The sequence below is a fragment of the Remersonia thermophila genome, chromosome 6, assembly GCF_042764415.1.
Source record: "Remersonia thermophila strain ATCC 22073 chromosome 6, whole genome shotgun sequence".
NCBI classification, from domain to species: domain Eukaryota; kingdom Fungi; phylum Ascomycota; class Sordariomycetes; order Sordariales; family Chaetomiaceae; genus Remersonia; species Remersonia thermophila.
Genome location: NC_092222.1, coordinates 251186 through 267139, shown reverse-complemented (window position 1 = coordinate 267139; position 15954 = coordinate 251186). Strand labels below are relative to the sequence as shown.

Sequence of the window (15954 nt, the reverse complement as noted above, 5' to 3'; positions counted from 1 at the left end):
CCATTTCTTTGTCTTCTTATCCAGCTTATCCATCCAGCCATCCATCCATCCATCCATCCATTCGCTCACAACTTCCCACCGCCACCACCAAGCAACCCTCTCCCCCTTCACGTCCTCATCATAGGCTGCTTCGACAAGAGCACGTTGACGCTCTCCCTCGCGTTCGAAGTCGCCCAGATGCTATTCGGGCCGCCCCTGCGCCACTCGTCTCCGGTGCCATCCTCGCCGGCTCCGCGGGTCGCCTCGCCCTTGATCACCTCCAGATCGCGCTTCTGCGAGCTCATCCAGCTCCTGACAAACCCGACCGGATCGTTCGCCATGGACGTCAGGAAGGTGTGCTTGGCCTTGGAATGAGCGACCGCTTGGACGAGCGTCGCAAGCTGGTCGTCGAGCGCCGCCACGTCCTTGAGCATGGAGGCGTACTGCGGGCTGTGCGCAAAATTCCACAGGCGGGCGCGGAGCGGGTCCTCGACGGCCACGCGCACGTCGTAGATGGTGGGCTTGGGGTCGCGGTGGAATTCCTCGTCGACGCGGATCGTGTAGGCGAGCTTGATGGGAGGGAGGGGCCGGAGGTGAGGGGTGATGTAGTCGTTGAGCTGCGGGATGTAGCCGAGGTCGCGGGGGATGACCTGTTGCGGGAGAGGAGGTGGTGAGCATTTCGTTGGTTGGTTTGTTTGCGTAAGCGAGGGGTGGGCGACATGGACATACCTTGCGCAGGAGGTCATCGCAACGGAAGTTCCTCTTCTCCTCGTCCTCCTGCAGGTTCATCAACTTGATGTACTCCCACAGGGCCATGACGGCCTCTTGGCGGGTCGCCTCGCGCATGTCGATGATGTCGGCCAGCTCCGGGCTGAGCTCGTAGCGCTCGGGGTCCTCGTGCCGGTACAGGCTGATGGTGATGTTGGCGTTCTCATCGCCGTTGCGCTTGAACGAGAACTCGTCAAAATCCGCCATGGCAGGCAGGTTCCCAGCGCCGGCGGGAGTCCGCTCGGGCTTTTTCCACTCCACGGTCGGCTCGCTTCCTTGCCGCCCGCCCTTGGGGCGGTCGAACTCGACCGTCAAGGCCTTGAAGAAGTGGGACAGCCGGGACCGCTTGGCCGCCGCAGCGGCCGGCTTCGGCGCCGCCTTGCTGGGCACGTCCGTATCCATCTTGTCAGGATCCGCCTCGCCGTTGCCCGTCTTCTCTGCCGCCTCCACCTCCTCCTCCTCGTCGTCGAGCAGGCGGCCTTCGATCTTGACGCGGTAGGACGACTCGAGGTTCGAGGAAAAGTCGAACGTATCGACGTTGAGGCCGCTGTTCTGCCAGAACTGGTCTTCCGCCGTGTTGCTGATCCATATCCGAAGGGTCTTGTAGCGCTGTACCCGCAGAAGAAGAAAAAAAAATAAACATCAGCCCTGGCCATCTTGCGACGTCTTTGCCGTGCGTCCTCGAGAACCCACCTTTGTGCTGCGGTTCAGAGAGTCGACAATGTCCAGCCTCTTGCGGGTCATGGTGGCATCAAGACGGCGCTCCAGGTCGCGGAGGTTCTTGTAGGCGACGCCAACGTCGCTGTCGGCGGCCAGGATCTCATCGACGCCCTCGGGCAGGTTCTTGTCGGTAGGCTTGCGGCTCCGAAGCTTGGCCAGCTGGTTGGCTTGCTGCTGCTGGTGGTGCTGCTGGTTGATCTGGGCCTGGGTCATGGGCACCTGATGATGCGGTCCGGCCGATATCATGGGGCCTGTTGTTCGGGGAGGCATGGTCAGTCACAAGGCGATTCCTGTCGATGGGTTTCGGCGACGGCACGATGGTGATGCGAGAGGGTTGGAGGGGTGATGGGCGATCCAGGCGTTCACGAATTTGCGAGCAGCCTAAGCGCGTGCTCGGCTGGCTCGTTCTCGGCAGGCGTGAAAGCGCAAGGCGACACGAGCTCCACCCTGAGCCATCGCAGAATCATGGGATCGGGACCGGGGGGGGGGGAAAGCGAAGGCAAAAAAAGCGGAGCGTCGGCCGGACCCGTCGAGTCGAGGTCCGGGGGTTACCGGGACGAGCGCCGGAGGGAAGACCCTCCTATCCTAAGACAAGCCAACGCATGGACAGAAGACGCTTACCAATTCCTCCACGGCGAGGCTGGACATGCTGTCCTCCCGGCCGGGGCGGCGGCGGCGCATGCTGTGGTGCGTATCCCCGATACTGCGCCTGCATTGTGTGTCTCGTATCGTCGTCACTCCTTTGGGGGGGGGTGGTGCGCTTGTCGGAGACGATGGAAAGGGCGAGGGTTGCAATGGTAATCGGAGGTCGCGTGTAATGGACGAGTCAATAGATGCCGGTTGCTGCGTCGCGCGATGAATGGCCGTCGGGATGGCTGTTCACCAAGAACACCACTACGTCGCGTCGCAAGCCGCGTCTCCAACCTGAGAGTTTGCAAAAGGCGGGCGTTGGTGGACCTGGGTTGGAAAAGGACCCACAGCTCCAAGCATTGGTGACCGTGCCTTTCCATCCCGTGGATGGTCACGTGACCACTCCTCAGCGTTGGCGGAACCCCGAAGTATAAAACAGGCAGAAAAAGAGTCAAGCCCAAAAAGAAGAACCAAACGAAGAAGAAAACAGAGGGAAAATATTAAAGAAAATTATAAAACACAACGGAAAAAAAGGTAAAAATCCCGCCATCCTTTTTGCCTCTCGTGGGCGGCTGTTCTGTTCTCTCCTCCTAACGGCCGGGGACGTCCATGGTCTTGGCGGGGAGGCATCGCATGGCCCGGGCTGCCGGGGGAGGGGAGGGGGGGGGGGGGGGGCAAGCCTTGATCCGACACTATAGTAGGTCCATTCAAAGACAGGTACCATTGCTTCCGACAGTAGCGTATGGCCCGAATGATCGAACCGACGCATGCATTGCCTGGACGAGGGAACCTAGGAAAGGGGTCCGGTTGACAAATCTTAAAGGCGAGGCTCTCCTCGTTCATTATGCAACTCCTCGGCCCCCTTTTCTTGGTTCACATACAAGGGAGACAGCCAAAGCCAACACCACCACCTTGATCACCGCTGTGGCTTGTGTCTGGCCCTTTCATCCCGGTTCACGAACGCCATTCATGGCTCGTCCATCGTGGTAAAATTGACCAACGCCATCCCGGCCGGCTCCCAGGCGGGTTAAGCCACTACCACCTTTGCCTCCTCCTTTGGCGGCCTTGTCCCGAAGATGGTGCTCCCGACCCTCACCTCCCCGCTGCCCATGGCGATGGCGCCCTCGAAATCCTCGCTCATGCCCATGCTCAGCTCCAGCTGCCCCGGCTCCACCCCCAGCTCCCGGGCCACCAGATCCCGCTGCTCGACCAGCACCCGGAAGTCCTCGTTGCCCCCTTCGGCCGTGGTCGCCACGCTCCGGGCGATGGCGCCGATCGTCATGAGGCCCAGCAGGTGCAGGTTGGGGCAGTCCTTGACGATGGCGCGGCACAGCGACACGACGTCGTCGCCCGGGCTCACGCCGGACTTGGACTCCTCGCCCGACGTGTTGACCTGCACGTGCACGTTGAGCTTGGAGACGGAGGGCTCGGCCTGGATGACCTCGCCGCGGGACTTGTCGAGGAGCTTGGCCTTCTCGAGGGAGTCGAGGCTCGATATGCAAAAGAGGTTGGGGATCTTGGCGAGGCGTTTGCAGCGGCCTGGAAAGGGAAGGGGAAGTTGGTTGGGGTTCTCCATCAAAGCCTGATCGGGAGTGGCAGGGCAGCGTGCGTGTGGGTATACGTACCCGACTGGAGAGTGCCGATGTAGTGCCATTGGATGGTCTTGGGCAGCAGCTCGGCTTTCTGGAACAGCTCCTGCGCGTAGTTCTCGCCAAAGTGGGCATGGCGAGCCGGGGATTCGTGCAGGGCGAGGATGTCGTTAGCAGGATGGAGCTTGGAGACGGCCACGAGGCGGACCTGCAAACGCGTGTGAGTGAGAGTGTGTGAGAATGCGAGAAAGCATCTCAAGCTCAAGGCTGCTCACCTCACGGCCCTTGGCCGCGGCAGCTATCCTCTCATTGACGCTCTGCAGCTGCGTAAAGAGCGTCGAGGCCCTTGCTGGGTTAATGGGTGTCTTCAACATGTCTTGTTCACTCATGATGGAACTTCTCGTTATGGATGAGAGAGAAAGAGAGAGGGTGAGTAAGTCCCGTTGTTGAAGTTGCAGGGGGGGGGGGTATGTGCCCACCCAACCCAGATATGGAGGGGCAACCCTGTAGGACGCCCAGGGTTCGGGTTAGGGTTCTCCTGGGCTCCCTCTATTATTGGTCCCCCTCAAGCACCGTCGGTGTAAATAGATAGGTCCACGGCATGGCAGTTAGGTATTGTACCCAAACTTCCCATTCCCCTTCTCACCCCTCAGCCGCTGTCTTGGTGCGGCTGGGTGACGTCGAGGCCGCCTGTCCGCCTAACAGCCGCTCAGATTGGCCCGCAGAAAGATGGACCAGCCTCCCTGGTTTGCTGGCGATTGGCCATGAGCACCCCCCTTGGCTGGAACCTGGAAAAGAAGTGCATGCATGGAGCATGGCGTCCTGCGGCGTCATTCCGTCTGGGCGGTTTCGCCTTTGGACAACCTCATTTCACCAGGCTCACGTCCTGTCCCGTACGAGATTCAAGTCGTCAGCCCTAAACTCTTGAGACAAGGCTTGATCCAATCCCGTTCCTCCACAAAAGTCCTCTCCCCCTCCCCCCTTTTTTATTTTTTTTTTTTTGTAGCCGTCGTCGTTGAGCCTCAGGCCGGATTGAAGCTGTGTGTGTATAAGAGATTCCCGGCGTTGGCGACACGCTGAAAGGACGTCATTCAACGTCCATGCTGAAATCGGCCTTGTCTGTTCACGTTCTCCTACCACGCCTTGGGACACCTTCCCCGTTTGTTTCGCGACCATGAAGGCCTCGAGCTCGAGCCTCTCAAGCCCACCACGCGCCGCCGCGGCCGGCTCGGTTCCCCATCTCCCCTCCGAGATCCTCCTCATGATCATGGAGCATCTCCCGGCCTCCTTCTTCCAGCAGGACATCAGGCGCCTGGCCATCTCGCGCCGATGGTTCAACCTGGCTGTCCCCATCTTTTATTCCCGGATCGAGTTCACCCCGCGCGTCATCAGCCGGCTGGTTCATCTCAAGCCCGCCGCCCTCGAGAAGGCCCGGGCGCGCCTGCGAAAGGCGCTGCGCTGCGCCAACATTGTGCTGAACGCCAACACCACCGCCGGCGAGCACGGCCGGAGGCCGGCTGTTGCTGCTGGCGGCGGCGATGACCCCATGACCGCCCTCCTCGCCGCCCCCCAAGCAGCCGCCGCCGCCGACGCGGCCTGCTGGAACACCGCAAGCAACCTCGTCCGCCTCGCCCTCCTCCTCCGCGAGCTCCCCGCGCTCGCCGCCGTCCGCTTCACCGCGGGCTGGTCCAACCCGGCTTGGCTCGCCGACCCGCTGCGGCCCGACTACCTCGGCCTCGCCAGCCTTGACCCCTACCTCGGCCGCCTCCCCCACGTCACGTCCCTGGACCTCGACCTGCGCGGTACCAACGTGGTCGACGACAAGGGCGAGCCGGTGCACCTTTGCTCGTACGTGCGCCCGCTGCTCGCGCGGCTGCGCGCCCTGCGCCTGCGCGCCCGCAGCCTGTGCCCCGTCGCCTTGGCCCCGCCCGACGCCGACGGCCCCGGCGGCGGCGGCGGCGGCGAGCCCTCCCCGTGACCGTGTCCCACCTCACCGTCAGCCTGTACCTGGGCCGCGTGTCCGAGCACAACCCCAAGCTCAACGTCATGCGCCGGTGCTTCGACTGGCCGCGCTGGTGGACGATGTCGGCGCAGGACGTGCGCAAGGCGATGCGCAGCCTGGCGAGCCGCATGCCGGAGCCGAGGAGGGCCGAGCTCGTGCACCTGGCGCCCAGCGGGGAGGTGCACGTCTGGGATGCCACGACGGACGCTTGCGTGAGGGACCGCTCCGAGCCCGTGAGCGAGGTGCCGGGGTGGTGCGGCATGGATCCCAAGCAGCCGTGCTTTTATGAGGACGAGGATGAGAATTTTGTGGAATGGTCGGGGGACGTGGCGGTGCTGCCTACGCCGGAGGAGTCGGATGGGGAGTTGGAGAGCGGGCTGATGATGTAGTGACAGAACTGGAGGCGTGATAGTGATGGCTCAGGGAGCTTGCGTGTTTTTTCTTTTTCTTTTTCTTTTTTTTCCTTTTTTTTCGACATGGAGTTCGGTTGGGATGATACCACGGTCATGAAAGAGAATCGGCGTTGGTTTATACTTGGGACGCTTCAGGAGGGCTACAAAGAAACAATTTATTAAAATAACGACACACAAATCGACCAGTCTTAGATTTTTTTTTTTTTCGCAATAATTCCTCACGGTCTCCGTGTCTCTGAGGACTCTTCGTCTTTCTCCTTCATCTGTCGTGTTACCCACAGACTTGATTTGACAAACACTTCCGTACGCAATGCGACGATGGGACTAGTAAGCCCTGACCTGTTACTCCCTTACTGCCCAGAAGAACGTCCGCAGTGGTCTTCTTGGATTTTTTTTGTTTATTTTAGTTTTGGCAAGTCGTTGCACCGTTGTGGCCACTACCCGCGCTGCTGTGCCTCTTTGTTGATTTGCTGGCCGACGATGACCGCGCGAGCCGCCCAGGCTCTCTCTTCTCTGGCCGTCACTGGTATGCACCCCAGTCCTGGAACCAACCCAGGACGAAAGCCTAGCCAAGCAAAATGATATTGTCATGTTTCCCTATTCCCTCCCATGCCATGCTCATCCCATAAAGATACATACCCAGCCATTACACCCAGCTTTCCCTCTTGTACGCCCCAACGCCGTGCAGCTGCTCTGTCTGCCATCTCTCCTCCTACCCCCCTTCCCTTATATCATATCATACCTTATACCTTACACTACTCAACGCGTCGCCACGCCAACGGATCACGCCGACAGACCTACATACTACTTCCACCTTTCCCCCACAGCCTGCAGCACCACAATCCGTCGATCCAAACCCCCCCCCAAAACTCAAACCTCACCTCTACCTCGGCTGCGGCGGCACCGGCGCCGGCGGCAGGTTCCGAATCTGCTTGATCAGAAACTCCCTCTCGTCGATGAACTGCTCGTCCTCGGTACGGTCCTCGAGAAAGTGGCTCAGGAACTGCAGCAGCTTCTCGCGGTTCATAATCAAGATCTTTTGCACGGGTACGCTCTTGTGCGGGTTCGCCACAAACACCTTGAAGACATGGAAGCCTTCGTACTGTACCATCTTGCGGTCATCACGCAGAAGGTTCATGCAGATCTTGAGGTGCTCGCCGCGGTCGACGTAGGCCGTCATGATGTTGTAGTTGGAGCGGTCCAGCAGGATCTCGCCGAGCAGCTTGATGGATTGCCGCTTGGTGACGTAGCTGTTGGACTGCACCAGCACGCGGTTGTAGCGCTCAAAGAAGAGCTCAAAGTTGACGGCCAGGTAGCGGGGGACGAGGTCTTTGTGCTTGGTGATGAGCTCCTGCGTTGGAGGGGGTAGGGACGGTCAGCATGCGACGATGCTCCAGACAATGTCAAAAAAAAAAAAAAAAAAAAAAAAAAAAAAAAAAAAAAGAGAGAGAGAGAGAGAGAGATGGACGTACCCTAAAGGTGGTAAACGCATCCGCGCTGACCTCAAACGAGCTCTTGTCGATCCAGTCAAAAAAGCTCCAAAATACGCCCCTCCCGCTCTGCGGCCTGTCCGGGTCGATGCCGCCGATCCCCCGCGAGCTCGACCCGGGCTCGTCGCCGTCGTCGTACAGAATGATGGCGGCGGCGGCCTCGTTCTTGAGCACCTCGCGCAGCACCGTGCCGGCGGGGGTGGCGCTCTCCTTGTGGTCGTACCCGCGGCACAGGGCGATCAGGACCTGGGGCCGGTGCTCGACGACGTAGGCCAGGGCGAGCGGCTCGGGCTTCTGCGGGCCGGTTGGCGGGCGGAAGCGGAAGACGTAGGAAAAGATGACCTGGGTGTCCTTGCGCGACTCGAAAGGGAGCTGGTGGAGGTGCACGGCGAGGAGGTAGAGGAGGTCTTCGTCGATCATGCTCGTTACGAGCTGGTAGATTTGGTCGGTGTTGGGTTCCGAGTCTGTTGGGAGGCAAGGGGGGGTTAGTGGTGTTACACATATTGATAGATCCTGAGAAGAGGAAGAGGAACAACAAGAGAAGAGGCTGCTCAGACGCACCATGGGTTCCTTGGAGGATCTGCTTCATCTGCGAGAGCACCTTGGCAAGCTCCTCGGCCTGTGCCATAGCTCCGTTAACGCCCGCACATGTCGATGGATCATTGATGGTGGCATTGCTGGCGTTGTTGTTGTTGTTGTTTACACCCGCCTTCTTGCTTACCTTGGCAGGCCCCTGCGGCCCCTCCAGCTTTGTGACATGATCTCTTGCTTGCTTGACAAGATCCGCCGTGTTGGCCCTCGAGCGGGCTCGTCCGAACAAAAAGGACATTGTTGCTTGTTTGTTGTCGTCGTGGCCGGTGGCAATGGCGGTGGCAGCGGCAGCGGCGGTGGCGGCGGCGGCGACGGCGACGGCAGCGGAGGAGGAGAAAAGAGAGGAGTTTCGGTCGTTTCTCGGGGTTGACTCCAGTTTCTCAATGGGCTGAGACCCGACGGGGACCTGAACGGACACGGCGGCGGCGGGGAGTTTTAAGCGGCTCAAGGGACAGCGACAGTCGCCAGCCAGCCAGCCGCCCTTGGCAGCGACCACGAGTGTCCGAGCGAATCGCAAACGTCGGCCGGTTTAGCTCAAGGTTCCGCAACGAGTGACAGCAAATCGGCACAACCCCCAATGTTGTGAGAGCTGGCGCTTCCAGTCGAGCGAGGTTCGTGGGAATCGTGGGGTGGGCGCTGTTGTCGAGTCCCAAGCCGGGCTGCAGGGGATCCTTGTTGACGGGAGAGAGCGCTCGCTTCGAGGTACCGTTGCGTAGCGGGTGGTCATGGCGTCCCGGGCAACCACTCTACATTACACTGCGCGGTACATACTGCGTACGTGATCTGTGACCGTCACGTCACCCAAACAAACCCCCCCTGAGCAGCGAATGATGTCGTTGGGTGCAAAACACCGAATGCATGTGAATTGATTGATGCTTATGCTTTCCATCCGCAAAGGCTGACACACCTACCCAACTAGGTAGGTAGGTAGGCAGGCCCAAGGCTCTCAACAGCGGCTTGCTTATGAGAGGTATCTGAATGAATGTACCGACCTGAGTCCCAAGTCCCTGGGCCGGGTCGAGCCGGTGGGTACAACTCACCAGCCGAGATGATGTGCATTGACATCTCCAACCTCCATGTCTCCCAAAAATGGGGGATCTCATGCTCCAATGGATCCAATCCAATTTGCATTGCAGCAGCATTACTGCGTCCATAGGTGGTTAAAGCCATATTCTACAGGAATGCCCTACTATATACGTTTCGGTCTGGCATGGAACGTCAAGACCCGAGGTCCATGTGCTCCCGAGTAGGAGCCTATGACACTGCAAACATACACGAGAAAAAAAAAAAATGTACCTCGCCTTCAAACCTCCATTCTCATCGATCCCTCTCCATGGAGGTCTGCAGGCGAGAGCGTCAAGGGAACTGGTGATTTCCCGACGCTGGGCTTCCTCTTCGCTAGTCGTATACCTCGAAAACCATCGGGCTAGTGGTCAACGCGGAGATAACCTAGCGGTGCTGTTGCTCTACTACCTTACAATGCCTAGGTACCTACCTTTCTCGCAGGTGCCGACACTGTCATGACCATACAGCTGCGCCTATAGGCCCATCGCACACGGCGAACCAAAAGCCTGCGCTTCGCTGTTGACAGAGTCAAGTCCTGCATCGCCGGTTAGTTGGTTCCAGTACGCACACAGACACATATTATCACGTCAGCCAAGGGCAGTGCAAGGACTCTGCTGCTGCGAATCCGAGCAGCCAGAGCAAAAGTGGTGGGCTTCGGGAAAACCTCCCATGGAGCATTTCACAGCAAGCGCAAAGCGACTGGCACTGTGAAATGGCCATTGAGAACAATGTCTCGATTCGTCCTTGACTCTGCTTTTCTAGATCGATCCCGGGTCGGTGTGTCCCGTATGTGCCGTTGCCGCCGCCACGATGTGTCGAGGCAACGGTCGTGCCAACTCCCAACCCGAATCGGAGGCCGCGCCAAAAAAACGCCAGCACGCCGATACCGAGTGCCCGTCAACCGACGAGTTCCAATGCGCGGGGTATATCTCCTTCTCATCGTCGTGACCGAACCGAGTTGCTCCTTTTTTTGTTCTTCGTTCATCATCCCCGTCGTCGTCGTGCGTCTTCAGTCCCTCCCGAGCTCCAGCTCAGAGAAGCACTTCACGCCGTGCTCTTGCCCTTGGACTTGGCAGTCTGCTCGCGGCCGGCCTTGATGCGAGCCAGGATGTTCTCGCGGTCCTTGTCGAGCTTGAGCTTGGTGATGACCACGTTGCTGGGGTGGATGCCGACCGGCACGCTCTGGCCGGTAGCCTTGTCGCGGGTGACGCGCTCAACGTGGATCACGTACTTGAGGCGGTACACCGAGGTGACCTTGCCCTCCTTGTCCTTGTGAATGCCGCGGACAATCTGGACCTCGTCGTCCTTGCGGATGGGGATGCTCCGGACCTGGAGGAGGGGGTATCGAGTCAGCCACGGGCTGAAGGGGACGTGGGAAGCGTTGGGCAGAGGGACGAGAAAAAAACCACCTACGTTGTACTTCTCACGGAGCTCCTTGCTGAGCGGGGCGCTCATGATGACGCGGCGAACGCTCGAGGGAGCGGCGAAGTGCGCCTTGCGCGACTTGCGGCGCGACGACGAAACGGCTACAAGTGAAAAGTTAACATCTCCATCGTCGGAAAAAACAAACGTGGAAAAAGGCGGCTACTCACAAGTGCTGACCTTGGCCATTGTGATTGACGGGGATGGACTGTGCCGAAGGAGGACTTGGTTGTTGGTGATCGCCGTGATCTTGGGGGAGAGGGAGGAAAATTGGGAAAATCGACCTTTCTGTGGATTTGTGGAAATTCGTGCGCCCTGGCAGAAATTCCTTGACCGCCTTCTCTGTTGGGTCTGGAAAAGTGGGTCTGTTGGCGGGACCATCCCGAGCCATCGAAACTGGACTCCGGCAGCACGCCCGGCCCAGATAGGTCACCAGCGATGATATGGCCGGTCCACATGTCCGTCCCCCATTGAAGATAGAACCGGTTGCCATGCCCCGTGGGAAATAGGCATTTGGGCCAGATGGACAACGAGGAAATCAAGCAGGCTGACAGCCATGCAGAGGTTCTTAAGGAAGGCGAATCGAGACCACAAGTCGAGCCAGCCAGGCAGAGCATGGAGGAAGGACTTGGCGATGGCTTCAAGCATCACAGCATCTCTACTGTGTAAGAAAAAAAAAAAAAAAGGAAATCCAAAACCAATCAATCCTGAAACTATCGTCTGGGTATCCATGTGCGTCATCAATCAGCCTTAGCGGCCAGTTTGTCTCGTAAAAAGCATTCAACAAATGCTATCCCAAACGCCCCAAAATGCAAAACGCCCATGGGCCATCACAACCAGCCCATCCATATATCCCAACCCAGTGCAAAGAAACAAAACGACGAGTCCAAACTCCGGGGTATCAATGATGCTTAAGCCAGACCCAAGACGTTGAAACCCAAGACCCAGAACCTACCCCGTCCCAGGTAGCGATAGTGATCATGCATGCTTTTCCCAGACCCCAACAAAACAAACCACAAAAAAAGAGCACCCCTCCCATCAATGATACAAATCCTCCCCTGACTCCTCATTGATATCCGAAAACCCCGCCCGGCTCTGTCTCAACAACCCGACGCCTCCGTACTGTCTCCTCAGCTCCCTCTCGTAAGGCGACGGCAAGATGGCGGACGGCGTCGACGTCAGCCGGCGCGCCGGGGTGTTTCTCGTGCTGCCCCGGATCTTGGTCGGCGTGCTCATGAAGCCCGGGTCATCGGGATCGGGCACCAGCGGGTCCTCGTCAAACTCGGGCATGGGGCCGAGCAGCGGGGCTGTCGTCGTCGTCGTCGTCGAGGATGCGAAGCCGGAATCGGGACGGTAGGGGGAGGTGCCGAGCTCTCGGGAACGGTGAGCCAGCGAGGCCGTGGTCGGCGACGCCAAGCCAGGGTCGCGGGGGCGGAAGACGGCCAGCTGGCTCGCCGTGTAGAATCCGGACTCGCTGGCCGCGGCCGCGGTGGATGACCGGGAGAGCTGCTCGCGGATGCTTGGACGGACGCTCTGGCGGACGCTGCGGCGGGCCGAAAGCGTGCTGAGGCGCGGGTTGAGCAGGGAATCGGGCGCCCCCGGCACCGCCCGCTGGTGCCACTCGCTGAGGATGCGGCGGCGCACGCGGCGTTCGTTCTTGTCGTGCAGCGCGTCGGCCATGTGCCGCTTGCCGCCGGTCTGGAGCGTCTCGAACTCCCACTTCTCCCAGCACCGCCGGCGGACCTTGTCGGCCTCGTACTCGACCGCGTACTGCATGTTCTCCTTTGCCTCCTGGAGCTGCTCTTGCCACCTGCCGCAATAAGCTTCGAGCTCGGCGTCGGCGGCGACCTGCTCGACAACCTGCGCCTTCTTGGCGGCGCGGTTCCAGAGGTCGAGGCATTCGTGGAGATCTTCGCGCTTGTAATGGAGGTTGGTGTGCTGGGCGTCCTCCTTGGCGTCCAGCGCGTCGGCCGTGGCGTTGAGCCACCTGCCGAGGCAGTCCTGCGCCAGGTCGACCTTGTACTGCCGGCGGAACTGCCGCAGATTGGTCATCATGCGCTCCCGCCGTCGTTGCTCGGCGATGTCGGGCCATGTGGCGAGAACGTGGTTGACAATCGCCCTGCTGCTGTGCTTGTCCGCGCTCCTCTTGAAGTAGCTGGACCGGGCGCGGCTGAGGTGGGTTTGCTCGCGCCAATGGTCGATGCAGGGCCGCGTCGTGCGGTACAGGTTGATGAGGTTTGCGTTGTACCGGTGCTTCCGCATCTGGTCGACCCCGTCGAGCCATGCGTCGACGACGTCGCCATGCATATAGTACGCATCGGCATCCGCTGCTTCCTGTTCGAGGCGCTCCCGCTCGCTTCGAGCCTGGCGGGCCGCGGTGAAGAGCGTCTCGAGCGTCTTTTGCTTCAGCATCTTGGCGTCGTAGCGCCGGAACCAGGCCAGCTTCTCCTCGAGCGCCCAATGCTTGAGGACAGCCGCCTTGGTATCGCGCTCGTCCCTCTCGGCGAACAGCTTCAGCCTCATCTCGCGCTCCCAGTGCTCGATCGGCTCCATGACCATGAAAGCATCGGCGACGGCGGCCTCGTCCTCGGCCTCCCGCAACGCGTTCTGCCACAGGCGGAAGACGTGCTGGATGATCTCGCGATTTTGCTTCGCGTTGTGTTCCCGGAGGATCCCCGACAGCCGGGCCTGCTCCTGCCAGTGCTCGAGGTCGCGTCGACAACCCAGAATGAGCCACTGCCGCGTGCACTCGTAGGCGTCAAAGCGCAGGGCGTCGAGCCCGTCGAGCCACGTCTTAACCGCCTCGTCGAGCCGCAGCCTCTCGTCCAGAGCGACGGCGACCTGGTACTCGTCCCGGGTCTCATGCGCCTTGTGCGTCCACATGCGCAGGCAGCCGGTGACGAGGTCGGCGGCGTACACCTCGTCGGCGATGCGGTTGTTGTACTCCTCCCACAGGGTGTTGACGCTGTCCTTGCAGAGCTGCTGGTCGCGCCAGCGAGACGCCACCTCGTGGCGAACCTCGTGATGGAGGGCGGCCTCGCCCCACTTTTTGAGGACGTTGCTCAGAACAAAGTTTTCGACCTTCATCTCGTCGTCGAGATGCTGCGCGTGCCAGCTCTCGAACGCCCGCTTGCGCATCAGGTGCCGGCGAGCGACGGCCGTGCGTTCCCTCTCCTCCAGGGCCAGCTCGCGCCAATGGTCGAGAGCGGTGCGGGTCGTGAAGATCTCGTAGACCCTGGTGGCGCGTTTCTCCATCCGGGCGACCCATTTCTCGTGCTCGAAGGCGGCCTCGGCCTCGAGCTTTCGCTGCTCGGCCTCGGCGGCTTCCTCCTGCCAGATCTCGAGGGCGGCGCCGAGGAGGTCTTCGTAATCGTACTCCACGGCGAAGGACCAGAGCTCCCTGTTCGATTTCCTGGCCTGGCGGGCGTTGGCGCACCAGATGCCGAGGATGTCATGGGCGAGGTCGCGATTCTCTTGTTCCTGGAGGCGTTGCAGCTTGGCCTCGAGGACGTCGTACTGCTCGGTAGCGTCGGGGCTTTGATCGAGCGTGGAGAAGCCGGCTGCGTCGGTGTCGGGAATGGTGACGGTGTCGGAGGCGACCAACTCGAGCTGAATGCCCAGCGCCTCCAGCACCGAGAAGAATTTTTCGGTAAGTGTGCCCTCGGAGCGCACGCCCCCGATCTTAAAGATGAGGCGCGCGATGTGGGAGGGGATCTCATCGGGGTCGTCGACGCCGCGCTCGCGAAAAATCACCTCGGCAGCCAAGAAAAGGGCCGTGGTGGGCAGGCGATCGCGTTCTGGGAGATTCGGAAGGAGGGTCTCGGCCAACGTGACGATTTGGTGCACCAGGGCGATGTCGGTATCCGAGTAGGCTTCGTGGGGGCCGTCCATGTAGCGAAGGCCGTCCGGGCCAGGACGAGAAAATGGATGCTCCATGGTCGCGCCAGACGGAATGTGGAGGGAAGAAGTGACATGTGGATGGACGATGGGCGGACAGCTGTTTCTTTGTTTACAAAAAACAAAGAACCTGATATCCGGGGCAAGGTACGGCTTGTGGTTGGCAGAAGACGGATGGAAGCATCAATTGCTTGGTCTTGGGATGTATCGATCGCTTCAAGACGAGCGAGCCCGACAAAAGGCGCCGGGCACTTGCAAGGGGAACGAGGAGGAACGAAGACAACGACATGGGGGAGCGTGCAGCTCCGGGAGAAAGCAACGCTCGGCGAGGCCAATGGTGGGGCGTTGCGGTCAAGAGCAGAGATGGACGCGACGCGACTGGATGCGCTGCACGTCGGGGTCCTGACACGTGCCAGATCTCGTGATCAGAAAGAAGTCCATTGGCTGCCGCCAAGCCCGGCTGTCCACCCGGCGGGTCCAGGCATGGAGAGAGATGACGGGTTGAAAGACGGAGACTGGAACGGTATTTATGGGATGAAAGAAAAATGGATCGATGAAAAGATGAATTGAAATTGGTGAAGCTCTCGAGACATGTAGTACATGCATAACGTATATTGGTCATCGGAATTGCGAGATGCATGAAGTCATGAACTGAGACTGCTGTGGATCTATCCAACGTTACCTGCTGTGTACTGTGTACAATACCCCCAACAGCGAGCCGTACAAGCTACCTAACATCGGCTCTCCTCTCCTCCAACCGCCACCAAACCCAGCGAGCCGACCAAAGATCGCAGAGATCAAGGACGGAATCTTCCACCGCCAGGAGACCTCCTCATCCTCCTCGTCCTCCTCGTCCTCCATACATCACAATGCAACCAAAGCCCCGGCCCATCCAGCGCTTCGCTCAGGCCGTCTCCAAGTGCTCCGTTCCGGTGCGTTCATGCCCTCTTTTTTTTTCTTGTCTCTCGCGTTGTCCCGCTCAACCTCGCGGCCCAGGCCCCAACGCTAACACGGCCATGTTCCTCTTCTCCCACCTAGGCCGCCGAATATGGCCGCTGCATCGTTGCCGATTACAACTTTGTGCACAGAGACAAGTGCGTCAAGGAGTTCATGAAGCTCAAGGATTGCTATCTGGTATGTAGGCAGCCAACAACGCACACTCTCTTCTTACACTCATCAACACACACCGTCTCATGCATTTCCTCTCCGCAACAGGCCGCAGCAAAGGGAGCGAAATAGACACATATAATATCATCTACCCATTTCATGTTTCACACTTCACACAGCCCACGCCTCATCATGGTCATCGTCGTCGTCTCGAACTTTGATTCTATTTTTTGGGGGGGATGTCTCGCCTCCACACGCCTTACCTGGGGTACTCTCTGCGC

At 59.7% G+C, this 15954-nt stretch overlaps 7 protein-coding genes across 7 annotated transcripts; 2 read left to right on the top strand and 5 right to left on the bottom strand.

The window, feature by feature from the left end:
• Window positions 1–107: 107 nt before the first annotated feature.
• Window positions 108–2182, bottom strand: VTJ83DRAFT_6257 (uncharacterized protein; the record flags this gene model as incomplete). The annotated part of the gene is made up of 4 exons (XM_071012948.1): window positions 108–629; window positions 709–1356; window positions 1441–1718; window positions 2089–2182. The coding sequence occupies 4 exons, from the start codon at window positions 2180–2182 to the stop codon at window positions 108–110; spliced, it is 1542 nt and encodes a 513-aa protein (XP_070863884.1).
• Window positions 2183–3124: 942 nt separating this feature from the next.
• On the bottom strand, window positions 3125–4075 carry VTJ83DRAFT_6256 (uncharacterized protein; the record flags this gene model as incomplete). Its single annotated transcript, XM_071012947.1, has 3 exons — window positions 3125–3636; window positions 3723–3894; window positions 3962–4075. The coding sequence occupies 3 exons, from the start codon at window positions 4073–4075 to the stop codon at window positions 3125–3127; spliced, it is 798 nt and encodes a 265-aa protein (XP_070863883.1).
• Window positions 4076–4860: 785 nt separating this feature from the next.
• VTJ83DRAFT_6255 (uncharacterized protein) lies at window positions 4861–6077 on the top strand (the record flags this gene model as incomplete). Its single annotated transcript, XM_071012946.1, has 2 exons — window positions 4861–5660; window positions 5687–6077. The coding sequence occupies 2 exons, from the start codon at window positions 4861–4863 to the stop codon at window positions 6075–6077; spliced, it is 1191 nt and encodes a 396-aa protein (XP_070863882.1).
• Window positions 6078–6984: 907 nt separating this feature from the next.
• On the bottom strand, window positions 6985–8420 carry VTJ83DRAFT_6254 (uncharacterized protein; the record flags this gene model as incomplete). The annotated part of the gene is made up of 4 exons (XM_071012945.1): window positions 6985–7452; window positions 7574–8055; window positions 8153–8210; window positions 8313–8420. The coding sequence occupies 4 exons, from the start codon at window positions 8418–8420 to the stop codon at window positions 6985–6987; spliced, it is 1116 nt and encodes a 371-aa protein (XP_070863881.1).
• Window positions 8421–10291: 1871 nt separating this feature from the next.
• On the bottom strand, window positions 10292–10858 carry VTJ83DRAFT_6253 (60S ribosomal protein uL24; the record flags this gene model as incomplete). The annotated part of the gene is made up of 3 exons (XM_071012944.1): window positions 10292–10576; window positions 10661–10773; window positions 10840–10858. The coding sequence occupies 3 exons, from the start codon at window positions 10856–10858 to the stop codon at window positions 10292–10294; spliced, it is 417 nt and encodes a 138-aa protein (XP_070863880.1).
• An 849-nt stretch (window positions 10859–11707) lies between these two features.
• Window positions 11708–14605, bottom strand: VTJ83DRAFT_6252 (uncharacterized protein; the record flags this gene model as incomplete). Its single annotated transcript, XM_071012943.1, has 1 exon — window positions 11708–14605. One exon carries the CDS (start codon window positions 14603–14605, stop codon window positions 11708–11710), a length of 2898 nt encoding a protein of 965 aa, XP_070863879.1.
• An 830-nt stretch (window positions 14606–15435) lies between these two features.
• VTJ83DRAFT_6251 (uncharacterized protein) lies at window positions 15436–15805 on the top strand (the record flags this gene model as incomplete). The annotated part of the gene is made up of 3 exons (XM_071012942.1): window positions 15436–15498; window positions 15605–15700; window positions 15782–15805. The coding sequence occupies 3 exons, from the start codon at window positions 15436–15438 to the stop codon at window positions 15803–15805; spliced, it is 183 nt and encodes a 60-aa protein (XP_070863878.1).
• Between the last annotated feature and the right edge of the window lie 149 nt (window positions 15806–15954).